Source organism: Aquarana catesbeiana, linkage group LG10 (assembly GCF_042186555.1).
Source record: "Aquarana catesbeiana isolate 2022-GZ linkage group LG10, ASM4218655v1, whole genome shotgun sequence".
Taxonomy (NCBI): Eukaryota; Metazoa; Chordata; class Amphibia; order Anura; family Ranidae; genus Aquarana; species Aquarana catesbeiana.
The window spans coordinates 5641210-5654024 of NC_133333.1; the positions used below are offsets into that span (position 1 = coordinate 5641210).

At 43.7% G+C, this 12815-nt stretch overlaps 1 protein-coding gene across 1 annotated transcript; it reads left to right on the top strand.

Annotated features, from left to right (window-relative positions):
* Positions 1 to 6540: 6540 nt before the first annotated feature.
* RNF186 (ring finger protein 186) lies at positions 6541 to 8078 on the top strand. The gene has a single exon (XM_073601062.1). It carries the CDS (start codon positions 6709 to 6711, stop codon positions 7486 to 7488), a length of 780 nt encoding a protein of 259 aa, XP_073457163.1. The 5' UTR covers positions 6541 to 6708; the 3' UTR covers positions 7489 to 8078.
* Positions 8079 to 12815: the final 4737 nt, after the last annotated feature.

Genomic DNA, 12815 nt, shown 5'->3' on the forward strand with positions numbered 1-12815 from the left:
TTCCAACATGGCCGCTTTGCGTCCCAATAGGTTTCCTAATCCGACAGAACACGAAGTCAGCAGCGGACATCTTGTTACACCCAGGCAAGTCTTCAATTTCACACTTATTTTAACAGTAAACTCACCTTTTATACTGAAATACAGTATTTTTAACCAATTCCTGACCAGCCGCAACTGCGCCAGGTTGGCTCCCCTGGGCAAACCAACATAACTGTACGTCGGTTCGCCTTTCGACCACTAGGGCGCCGAGGCGCGCGCCGCACCCGATGTGCATGCCGCCGGGCACCCGCGATCGCTCCACACAGAGACAGAACGGAGATCTGTCAATGTAAACAGACAGATCTCCGTGCTGTCAGGGGTGAGGAGAGCGATCTGTTGTTCATACTAAGTACGGACAACGATCGGTCTCCTCACCCAGGCAGTCCCGTCCCCCCCACAGTTAGAATCACTCCCTAGGACACACACTTAACCCCTTGATCGCCCCCTAGTGTTAACCCCTTCCCTGCCAGTGTCATTTACACAGTAATCAGTGCATTTTTATAGCACTGATCGCTGTATAATTGTCAATGGTCCCAAAAATGTGTCCAAAGTGTCCGGTCTGTCCGCCATAATGTCGCAGTCCCGATAAAAATCGCAGATTGCCGCCATTACCAGTAAAAAAAAAAAAATAAAAATGCCATAAATCTATCCCCTATTTCGTTTGGGTACAATGTCGCAAGATTGCGCAATTGTCAGTTAAAAAATGGCCTGGTTATGGCCTGGTTATTGAGCAGCCAAATCTTCCTGAGCTGAAGTGGTTAAATTTGTGACACTGTTTTGATGTTGCATTTGAAAAGCAGCGACAGGCCTGCAGGCAGCGGCCATCTTGGTACACCCGGGACTGCTCAGCGCCAAACAGACTATATCCTGAAATAGACTATTTCACTTGGTCGTGGTGATATAGTCAATTTCAGTAAATAAGCTGAGTTAACGTCTAAAATAAGCGTCAAATTCAAGAGTTGCCTGGGTGTAAGAAGATGTCCGCTGCCGCCTTTGTGTTCTGTCAGATTAGGTAACCTATTGAAACGCATAGCGGCCATGTTGAAACGCATAGTGCAAAAGCACTTCCATTGCATATGCTGGTAGAACACCGATACTCTCTGACAGAACTGCCAGCTACGCCCACTTGACCATAGAGAGGAGTAGGGGACTTCCGGTATTCTTTGACAGAACTGCCAGCCACGCCCGCTTGACCATAGAGAGGAGTAGGTTACTTCCAGTTTTCCATTAGAATCGGCGACCCATCAGATTAGGTAACAAAAGTGACGTTCCGTCAGCTGCGCATGCATTCCACCGCTACTAGGTTTTCTAATCTGACAGAACACCTGCAGTCAGAAGGCGGCAGCAGACATCTTACTACACCCAGCGGACATCTTACTACAACCAGCTACGTCTTGAATTTTACAGTAATTTTAGCAATAGACTATATATATATATATATATATATATATATATATATATATATATATATATAAATATAGTATAATGACATCTGTGATGCTGTTTGGATGTTTCATTTTGAAAGCCTAAAGGTTTAGCGCTGACCAGAGCTGGGTGTACCAACATGGCCTCCGCCACCTTCCTACTGCAGGGTGTACCAACATGGCCTCCACCCCATTCCTACCGCTGGCATCCGGCTTCTTTCAAAATGTAACCTCAAAACAGCATCACAGAGGTCAATATACTGTAACGAAAAATTGAATACTTACCTTTCCGTAATTTTCCTTTCCTGGTGCCTACTCGTGGCAGCATACCTATGGTTGGTTGCTCCGCCCCCAACCAACCCACAGGACCACTTTAGCTCTATAAAATAAAGATCTGCCCCCCCAGTCTTCAAAACTGAGGAGTATCAAAGGGAGGGCGTATGCTGCCATGGGTAGGCACCAGGAAAGGAAAATTACGGAAAGGTAAGTATTCAGTTTTCCGTATTCCTGGTGCCTCCATGGCAGCATACCTATGGTAAATAACTCGTGGTTACAAAACCAACAATTGTAAGGGTTTTTTTTCCCCCAAAATCACGGGAAGTAAGAACGGCTGGATCTAGAGTACTGTGCCATGAAAGTGTTAAAGGAGGACTAACTAGCCGTACGGCAAATTGTTTCAGGGGAGACCCGTGCCAAAGCTGCCCAAGAAGATGCCCTTCCTCGCGTTGAATTAGCATTGACCACATTCGGGACTGAAAGACCACTAGCCTGGTACGTCTTTTGAATTAGTCAAACAATCCAGCTGGCCAAGGTTGTCTTGGATGCTGCCATGCCTCTCTTGGCGCCCTTCGGGGTAACGTATAGGCGCTGATCCTTGCGAAAATGCTGCGTCAGGTCGATGTAGTGCCGTAGAGACCTTGCTACATCGAATTCATGCAGTTTCGAGGTGGCTGGGTCCTCCTCGAAGGCTGGAAGAACCCACTCCTGATTGAGGTGATGTATAGATGGCAGCTTGGGAACGATCTGGTAAATAGGCTGCAGGACGACCCTGTCCAGAAAAAAGGTAATGTATGGCTCCTGCCCCCCCAATGCTTGGATTTCCGACACTCTTCGACCTGAGGTGATGGCAATCAAAAAGGCAGTTTTAAAAGTAATATCTTCCAGTGTACATTCTTCAGTAGGTGCAAAAGGAGGAACCTTTTAGAGCATTTAGAACCACGGATAAATCCTGTTTCGGGTAAAGAGTCTTTCTAGGCGGCCTTAATCTTAGGACTGCTCTTAAAAAAAGCCTTCTATGAGAGGATTTAACGCCCATCGTGTGTGTCTGTTAGGGCTGACTGAGCCGACACCTGTACCTTCAGGGTGTTGAGACCTAGTCCTGGATCTAGCCCACTTTGTAAGAAAAGGAGCACATTCTGAACCCCTGGGTTTAATGGGTTGAATTGGTTGAATTTTTACCATACTCTGTAGTAGGTGTCATTGGTGGACGATTTTCTGGCTTGTAGTAATGTTTGGATGACTTTGTGGGAACACTCCAAGTCCCCCGACCTTTTCCGCTCAATTTCCAAGCCCTCAAATCTGTCAGGCTAGGAGCAGATAACAGATAACAGTTCAGATATGCTGATTATGCAAAGAGTTCAATGAACAAGAGCACATGCCATGAGCAGGTCTAAGTAGAGCAGGTCAGCTGGATCTTGTAGTTCACCGCTGCGGATGAAGGTAGATGTTTGGCTGGACCTTGGAGTTCACCGCTGCAGATTAAGGTAGTGGTTGGCTGGTGCTTGTAGTTCAGCGCTGCAGATGAAGGTGGGGGTGGGCTGGGCAGCCAAGTAGTAAGGCTGAGTCTGGCACTACAGTAGAATCAGGCAAAGCGTAGTCTAGGCAAGCTGAGTCATACACAGGTAGATCAGAGTTTGAACGGTACCGAATCAGAAGCGAGCAAAGCAGGGTCAAAACTAGCCGGGTCATACACAAAATATACAGAGCAGATATCAGGTGGGTCAAGCAGTAGCACACAAGGTAACAACTCTATCAGGAGCACTGGTGGTATGCTGATAAAGGTGATTTAAAGGTGAGCTGGCCAATCACCATACACAGCTCCTGGGGAAATGCCGCCGGCGGGTTTTAATGGCAGGAAAGAACGTTCTCAGTGCCCTGAACTCGCATGTCTGGATAAGGTGAGCCGTGCCTATGCCAGGGAAATATAAGGAGAAATTAATTTTGGCTGCCAGATCCCCACAGTGCCCCCAGAAAGATCCACAGAAAAACGGGGCTCCCATACTTATTTGGCACCTTTAGCAGCCCAAGTAATGGGACACCATACAACAGGAGAGCATAAACTTGCAATGGTTGCACCAAATGATGGTGTGGCAAGGGCTGTGATCCTGCAGGCTTGAGGATAGAGTTAAAGTGGTCCTGTGGGTTGGTTTAGGACGGAGCAACCAACCATAGGTATGCTGCCATGGAGGCACCAGGAAATCTATTTATATACGCTCACTTTATTGCTAAAATTACTGTGAAATTCAAGACGTAGCTGGGTGTAGTAAGATGTCCGCCGCTGCCTTCTTCTGACTGCAGGTGTTCTGTTAGATTAGCAAACCTGGTAGCGGTGGAACGCATGCACAGCTGACGGAACGTCAATTCCGTTACCTAATCTGATGGGTTTGCTATTCTGATAGAACACTGGTGTTCTGCCGAAAACTCTAACTTGCCAAAATCTCTAATTACGTCACTACCGGTGACTCTCCAGCAGCAGTAATTGGAGATTTCAACGAGTTGGTTGTTTTCACAAAACACCGGCAGCGTATACACTACAGTAGACGATATAATGAGTGGACATTGTAACCGCTAGTAACCAACAACATGGCCGCCTCCAAGACGGCAAAAACTTTTTTCCTCCTTACCCAGTGTTCTGTCAAAACATCCAACTCGTCGAAAATCTCCAATTACTGATGTTGGAGAGTCACCAGAATTGACGTGGTTGGAGATTTCAACAAGTTGACTATTGTCACTTCTTCTCTATGGTAAAGCGGACACGTCCGGTAACGTCTCAACTTCTCCATTGTAAAATGGGCGTGGCCAGCGGGTCTGTTGGTAAATACCAGAAGTTGCAGTTCCTCCCAGCTGGAGAGAAAGACAGACCCCTGAAGAGACAATGAACTCTGAGGAGTTGGTCAGCATCACAAATCCTGGGGCTCCGGCTGAGAGAAATGCCGGGAGGCGGGTCAGTCCCGGACCTGAGGTGGGGCTACTGCTGCCATTTTACTACACCCAGCTTCTGTACTAACAGGTGCTGCCATCTTGGTGCTCCCATTCCGCTCCAGCCGCTTCAGACTGTAATTGACGGCCATCTTGGTACACCCACTCTTCACATACTTCCACATACTTCCAAATATCTGGGATATTTGTTCACAGCCTAACCCTGCTTTAAACGTCTCCACAACTTTATCCCTGACCTGTCTACTAATTAGGTGACTTCTGAAGGCAATTGGTTCCACTAGATTTTAGTTAGGGGTATCAGAGTAAGACCCCTTTCACACTGAAGGTACTTTCTTGCTAAAAAAAAAGCTCCCGGAAACCTATTTCCATTAAAATCAATGAATGCATTCACACTGGGGCATTGCGCTGCAAGAACGGTGGAAAAAACGCCCCTCTCCATTGAAATGAATGGAAAGCTCTTCAAAAGCGCTCAGTGTTTTACTGGCGGTTTAGAAGAGCCTCGGTGTGAAAGGGGCCTAAAGGGGGCTGAATACAAATGCCCCCCCGCACTTTTCACGTATTTATTTGTATCATTTATCATTTTCCTTTCACTTCACAATTATGTGGCACTTTGTGTTGGTCTATCACATAAAATCCCAATAAAATACACTTACGTTTTCAGTTGTAACATGAGAAAATGTGGGGAATGTCAAGGGGTATGAACAAGGAGGCATGGATTCTGTCAATGAATTGTAGAGAAATCCATTGTAAAATATACACATGAATCAGGAAATAGGGTCCATGAACTCCAAGTTATAGTTTTACAAGCTTGGAGGAGTTCATGGACCCTATTTCCGGATTCATGTGTATATTTTACAATGGATTTCTCTACAACTCATTGACAGAATCCATGCCTCCTCGTTTGTAAATTGGTTATCAGCTGACCTTGTCCAGTTGAGGGTGTTGTTGTTTGTCATATTTTAGTGTCTATTTTTCTTTTTAATTGTATTTTTTTGTAATTTTGTAATAAAGACATTTATATTTTTATATATAGCCCTTGTTGTGCCTATAAAAGCCCCTTTCTCTTTGAGAAAGTCTCTACTTGTCTCCATATGACTATGGATGTTGGCATGGTGGGGTTCCTCCCTTCTTATCTAATAATTAAAAAAAAAAAGTGATCATAAAAAAAGAAATTATAATAATTACAGAGCCATCATCCATATATATAGAAATAGAAGGGACAATGTAAATTAAACAGGGTGTTTAGTATCTCTTTAAAGTGGTTGTAAACCCTTTTTGTCTTACTTTTATCTATAAGTAAGCCTAGAATAAGGCTTACCTATAGATAGTGGAAATATCTCTTAACGTGCACCGTTTAGGGGATATTTCACTTGTCACTTGTTTCACAATGTCGTCATCGGCGCGTGTGCTGTGAAGAAACGGACGTTTCTTCCCCCAGCGTGTGCCGAGACTGATGGCTCCCGTGCGCATGCGCTTGTGCATACGCGGGAGTGACGTCACGCAGCTCCGGCCAGTCACAGAAGGAAGAGGGGCGAAGATGGACGCGGCCTGCACAGGGGACAGCGCGGGCTTCGTTTGCAGGTAAGTTTCATATAATGGGCTAGCATGCAATGCATACTAGCCCATTATGCTTTTAATTTGCAGGCCTTGCTGGAAGCAAAAGAGGAAGTAAAACCCATCTGGGTTTACTTCCTCTTTAAGTATGTGGCACTCTACATGTTGCTCAATATTGTATCATAGCCTGGCTAGCGTTCTCACTTTAAGTGTGTTTTGGCCTATTAAACATCCCTGACAACCTCGCTGGCAGCTGTTTAAACAAATAACTTCCCCTCCATCCTACAGGAACATCCTCATATCTGGGTAGATGAGAACGTTATCAGCGGCCATAAAACCTAATCTAGCATAAGTTAAAGTTTAAACCACCGTTGATAAACAGCAGCCAGTAGCCATCTGGAAACAGTTGCCTTGACTGCCTGGATTCACCACAACCAGCGGTAAACTCGGACCATTCGTGCCAAGTTCAGACATGGGGGAAGAAATGGGCCCTCCTGAGGCCACCAAAGAAATTTTGGGATGTGACCATCTCACAGTCACGGAAATCAATTTGGAAGCTGGTGAAACCACAGAAGAACCACAAGAAGTCCCCCCATCTGCACAGGCTTCTTCTCCCCCAGAATCCTCAGAGGTACAGCAGATGGTCAACCAGGGTTCAGATGATTCAAAACCTTCCTCAGCCGAAGTGGAGATCACAAACTCTTGCCTTACAGATATGGACTGTCCTGTTTGTTTCAGCAGATATGATATCCATCGGCTCCCCAAAGAACTGTCCTGCAAACACAGCTTTTGTGCTATATGCCTCAAACTCCTAGTTTGTAATGAAGCGGGCACCTGGATGATAGCGTGCCCCATATGTAGGGCGCCCACCACAGTCTTTGGAGGACTTGTATGTACTTTGAAAAACCAGGAGCTACTAATGAGCCGGTTGCCGACTCCTGAAGCCTCCAGATCGACAGAGACAGCCATAAGGCTGGACCGCATTGGCATGACCTGGATCTCAGATGAGGAAAGGAACAGGAGGCAGTGGACCGCCGCGAAGAGATTGGTGGTCCTGCTTTTGATGCTGCTGATCATACTGATCGTCATTCTGCAGTTTATCTACACTGGGATTATGAAGTGGATGCTGGGATTTGCTCTGGGGGTGGTCGTTATAATAACTGTTCTGCTGAGCTTCAACCCTTACTGGAAATTGAGATTGCCAGGAGCAACAAGTCAACGGAAAGACGACACGGCCACCGCAAAGGTGTAATAGGACAACGGACAACGTATGTTCTCAACATTATATATTCTCATGTATTGACTTATAGATCAGACTGTGAACTGTGTGCTTGTTCACCTATAGACTCTTCTGGCAAAACCGAACAGTTTCAGGTTGCAATTTTCAGGACTGCATGGTTTTAAACCTCCCTCATTTGAACCCAAATCCAGTCTTTATGCCTCTTTCCTCCACTAGTATCCCTCTTTCTTACCAAATCCCTCAGTCTCATTAATATGTGCCACTTTGGTCTATCACATACAATCCCAATAAAATACATTTACGTTTTTGGTTGTAACATGGCAGAATGTGGGAAATTTCAAGGGGTATGAATACTTTTCCAAGGCACTGTAGATAAATATTGGTATCTACTTACTTCAGACCCCATCGTAGGACAATGTGTACATGATCCTCTGCAGATTATATATAGGAGAGCTACCTCCATCAGAGATGAACTCGTTCACAGCAAATATCAAGCTGCACTTAGAAGGGACCCGTGTACAACAGTCTGAAAATTTTGATGTGGAAATTGCAATTGCTGTCAAAACTATCAATACAATAAAAACATTTTTATTTCTGCCCAATGGCAAGGTTTTTCGACCTCGTCATTTTGCCAACTGGCAAAAATTGAAATCATATAGTTAATTTGTGATTGCGGCTGCTTCCGTGTGGCCAAAACTGAGGGCATTTTGGAAAATAATGTACGATGACGCATATTCTATGAAGGTGGGGAACCTTGGACCTTCTCCTTGGATGACGCGTAGCAAAGGTCCTTAACTACGGATTCCCTAAAGTGGAGTTCACGGCACCAGATAGGATCAATAAATGGCCGAGTTACTTATTTTCATGCTTGTACAAAGTAGAATGTGATCTGTGGAAACTTGCCTTAATTTTTGTAACCCCAAAATCTATACATAGTTTAGTTGCTAGCGGAGCATCGCTGTTTTTTTATGCGACTGCCTGTGCGTGATCGAAATGGTGATCTTTTAATAGTATCTTTTTTGATGTTTCAGACTTTCTTTTATGTATTTTACTGCAACTCTAGGCACATCTTACTTAAACTGGAGAATTAGTATGGTTAAAAATGGCCAAATCTGTTTAATTGGGACTCCAGGTCTTTAATTTTTTTAATTGGGTTTCCATAGGTCTTCAATTTAAATTGGATCTCCATAGGTCTTTAATTTTTAATTGGGTTTCCATAGGTCTTCAATTTAAATTGGATCTCCATAGGTCTTTAATTTTTAATTGGGTTTCCATAGGTCTTCAATTTAAATTGGATCTCCATAGGTCTTTCATTTTTAATTGGGTTTCCTTAGGTCTTCAATTTAAATTGGATCTCCATAGGTCTTTAATTTTAATTGGGTTTCCATAGGTTTTCAATTTTAATTGGATCTCCATATGTCTTTAGTTTTTAATTGGGTTTCCATAGGTCTTCAATTTTAATTTAGTTTCCATAGGTCTTTAATTTTACTTGGGTTTCCATAGGTCTTCAATTTTCATTGGATTTCCATAGGTCTTCAATTTTAATTGGATCTCCATAGGTCTTTAATTTTTAATTGGGTTTCCATAGGTCTTCAATTTTAATTTAGTTTCCATAGGTCTTTAATTTTACTTGGGTTTCCATAGGTCTTCAATTTTCATTGGATTTCCATAGGTCTTTAATTTTAATTGGGTTTCCATAGGTCTTCAATTTTCATTGGATTTCCATAGGTCTTTAATTTTAATTGGGTTTCCATAGGTCTTAAATTTTAATTGGATCTCCATTGGTCTTTAATTTTTAATTGGGTTTCCATAGGTCTTCAAATTTCATTTGATTTCCATAGGTCTTTAATTTTAATTGGGTTTCCATAGGTCTTCCATTTTAATTAGATCTCCATAGGTCTTTAATTTTTAATTGGGTTTCCCTAGGTCTTCAATTTTAATTTGGCCTCCATGGGTCTTTAATTTTATTTGGATCTCCATAGGTCTTAAATTTTAATTGGATCTCCATAGGTCCTTTGCAGGCAGTATGAACGTCAAGTTATGGTGACCAATGGGAGATCTTATGCAGTTGTGCCAACTACCAGCCCCGGCCACCTTTGCCACATACTCGGCCATGGGTTGTACATCCGATGCCACCCGATGGTGAAGCGGCCATGTTGGTGAGATCCAAATCATTTAGTTAATATGTAATGTAGCAAGGTCCCAGGTCCCCCCCCAGTCTAATGGGAACCTTTAGAGCCACTGGGTCCCAGTGGCGGTGCGTCCATAAGGGTGCATGGGCGCCGCTCCTTCTCTCCTGCCACCCCCTATAGCACTAGTAGATAGATTCATGCATTGTATGAATCTATCTATGGCCGCCGCTGCTACCCCCTATTCAGGCGCCCGGCCCCTTTTTGGACGCCGGGCGCCTGAATTACAGCGGTGGGGGGTGTTTTTGAAGCACCTGATTAGAGCCTTAGGCTCTAATAGGCATCAGAAAAAGGTGACAGGTCACTCAGCTGTGTTAGGAAAGTAAATATTAATTCGCTTTTCTAACACTAAACCGCATCTCCACCAATCAGGTGCTCTGATCTGTTACCCGTCACCTGATTAGCTGAAACGACAGGCTCTGTGATTGGACGCCTATCAGGCGTCCAAACATAGCAGAGGAAGGGAAGAGACATCAAGGAGCATTGAGGAGCTGTCCCACTGAGACAGGGTAAGTGCAGACTGCGGGTGGGGGGGGCACGCTGGCACCATTTGCTGAGGCACAGTGGGAGCATTTGATATGGCACAGTGGCTGCGTTTGATGGCACAGTGGCGGCAATTGATGGGCACAGTGGCTGCGTTTGATGGGCACAGTGGCTGCGTTTGATGGCACAGTGGCCGCAATTGATGGGCACAGTGGCTGCGTTTGATGGGCACAGTGGCTGCGTTTGATGGCACAGTGGCCGCAATTGATGGGCACAGTGGATGCGTTTAATGGAACAGTGGCTGCGTTTGATGGCACAATGGCGGCAATTGATGGGCACAGTGGATGCATTTGATGGAACAGTGGCTGCAATTGATGGGTTTTTTTCAGAATTTTTCAGTTTGTTTGCGCCCCCCCAAAAATTTTGAGCAACAGCTGCCACTGCTGGGTCCCTGGCTTGGTACCCGCTGAAGTTTCCCGATTCTTCACCGTCCCCGGTTGGTGAGAATACTGCTCTGGTACTTGCTTCAGCTACCCACTGTGATCCCTGGTAATAAGGTGAATGGTCCCTTAGTGGCGACAGCTTCCCCTCTACCTCCGACCACGACAGGTTCTCCGGTCGGCAAAACTGTCACTTCTGGTTGGACTGCAAGCCGCAAACCCAACCCTACACTGCTTCTTGCTTCTGGATAGGCCCTCACACAGCCTAGCAGCCAGATGCCCCCGGGATAGGCCCAATCTCCGGCCTAGCAGCCCGGGCAATATGACACATGTATGCGCCACCCAGGTGGCACAGAACCCCGATCACCTGACTCCACCCAAATATATAGGTTCTCCCAGCAGGCCAAGGGATTCAAGAAAACCCCTGCCCATTGGTTGAGATACCCCATATACCCATAACCTGACCTTGCTTTGCCCTTGTCCTATGTAATGCCACCAGGTACCCGGCCACCTAGCAGCAGAAGAGGGAAGAGCAGCAATTCTAGACTTAAAAATCAATTTATTCCTAGCAATTAGCCAAGGCAACTACACCTGGCGGGTAAATTTAGGAGCAACCCCGCCTAAACCTCAGGGTGCTACATGTAACGTACAAGAAGACTAATGGCCCGTACACACGATCCGAATATCGTACCAAAACAGTCGTCCGAGGAAGAATCGTACGATTTTCGGATCGTGTGCACACTACTTTCGACATCCGATCACGACAGTTCATCCGATATTATTCGATCGGACATGCACAAAATTTTTCCAAGTCAGTATAGTTGTCGTACCGAAAATACAATACAAATACATTACAACACATGACATCACTTCCGATTTTTTTGTCTGTCGTACGAGAATTTTCGTGACTTTAATTACCTATTCAATTTCTAATTGCGACTTTTACGCGAAAACGGCCAAACGATCTGTCATACGATATTCGGATCGTGTGTACGGGCCATAAGCAAGGATCGACAGGAAAGTGCAAGTTCAGTGAGATGTAACATGTTGGGTTGCTATGGGTTACGGTTTTTCCTTTGTAGCAATCCATAGGCTTTAGTGTACAGACTGATGCATACGCACTTTAGTGGTTTATGTTTGCTTTAAATAAATTCAAAAACACAAAAATCTTTTTTTTGTCAATAAATGTATTATATAAAAAAGTTTTTTTATTTATTTTTTTTAAACCTTTTATAGACATAAATGTGATGACTGTGGGAAAAAAAATACTTGTGGGTAATAATCCCAGCTGTGTGTGAAGGGGCCCCGGATATGTCATGGGGCCCCATAGCAAAACTATTAACCCCTTTTGCTGCAAGAGCTGTTTTTGCATTTTTTTTACATGTTTAAAAATTATTTGAGGCCTTAAGATTACTTAAAAAAAAAAAACCCTGGGCTGGGTTCACACGTAGCGGGTCACAGCAGGGGGTCCGGTGCGTCCCTGTTCACCGCTTCAGGTCCGATTTCTGAACCAACCTTGTGGTAAAAACTTAAAAGACGAGGTTGTACCGAGTAAATAGATACCCAACATGTCGAAACCTTAACCCTTTCACACCTAAGCCTATTTCTGACATGTGTTGCTTACAAGTTAAAATCCTTTTTTTTTTTTTTTTTGCTAGAAAATTACTTAGAACCCCCAAACATTATATATATATATATATATATATATATATATATATATACATTTGACACTCTATGGAATTTGATTTTGAATTTTTCTATAAATTTCTTTAAATAAATTTTAAGTGCAGCAATCCCATTTGATTGTGTATGTGTATATATATATATCTATATATATAGATATATATATATATCTATATAGATATATATATAGATATATATATATCTATATATATATATCTATATATATATTTTTTTTTTTTAGCACAGAACCTAGAGATAAAATTGGCGATGGTTGCAATATTTTACGTCACATGGTATTTGCGCAGCGGTCTTTCAAACACAATTTTTTGGCGCAAAAATACATTTTCATGAATTAAAAAATAAATAAACAGTAAAGTTAGCCCAATTGTTTTGTATAATGTGAAAGATGATATTACGCTGAGTTAAGAAGGATACCTAACATGTCACGCTTTGAAATTGCGCACACTCATGGAATGGCGACAAACTACGGTACCTAAAAATCTCCAAAGGCGACGCTTTAAAAAAAAAAAAAAATAACAGTTAC

What these genes read in the sequence shown, in the direction of transcription:
- RNF186 (XM_073601062.1), top strand. Translation starts at nt 6,709, where the DNA reads ATGGGGGAAGAAATGGGCCCTCCTGAGGCCACCAAAGAAATTTTGGGA.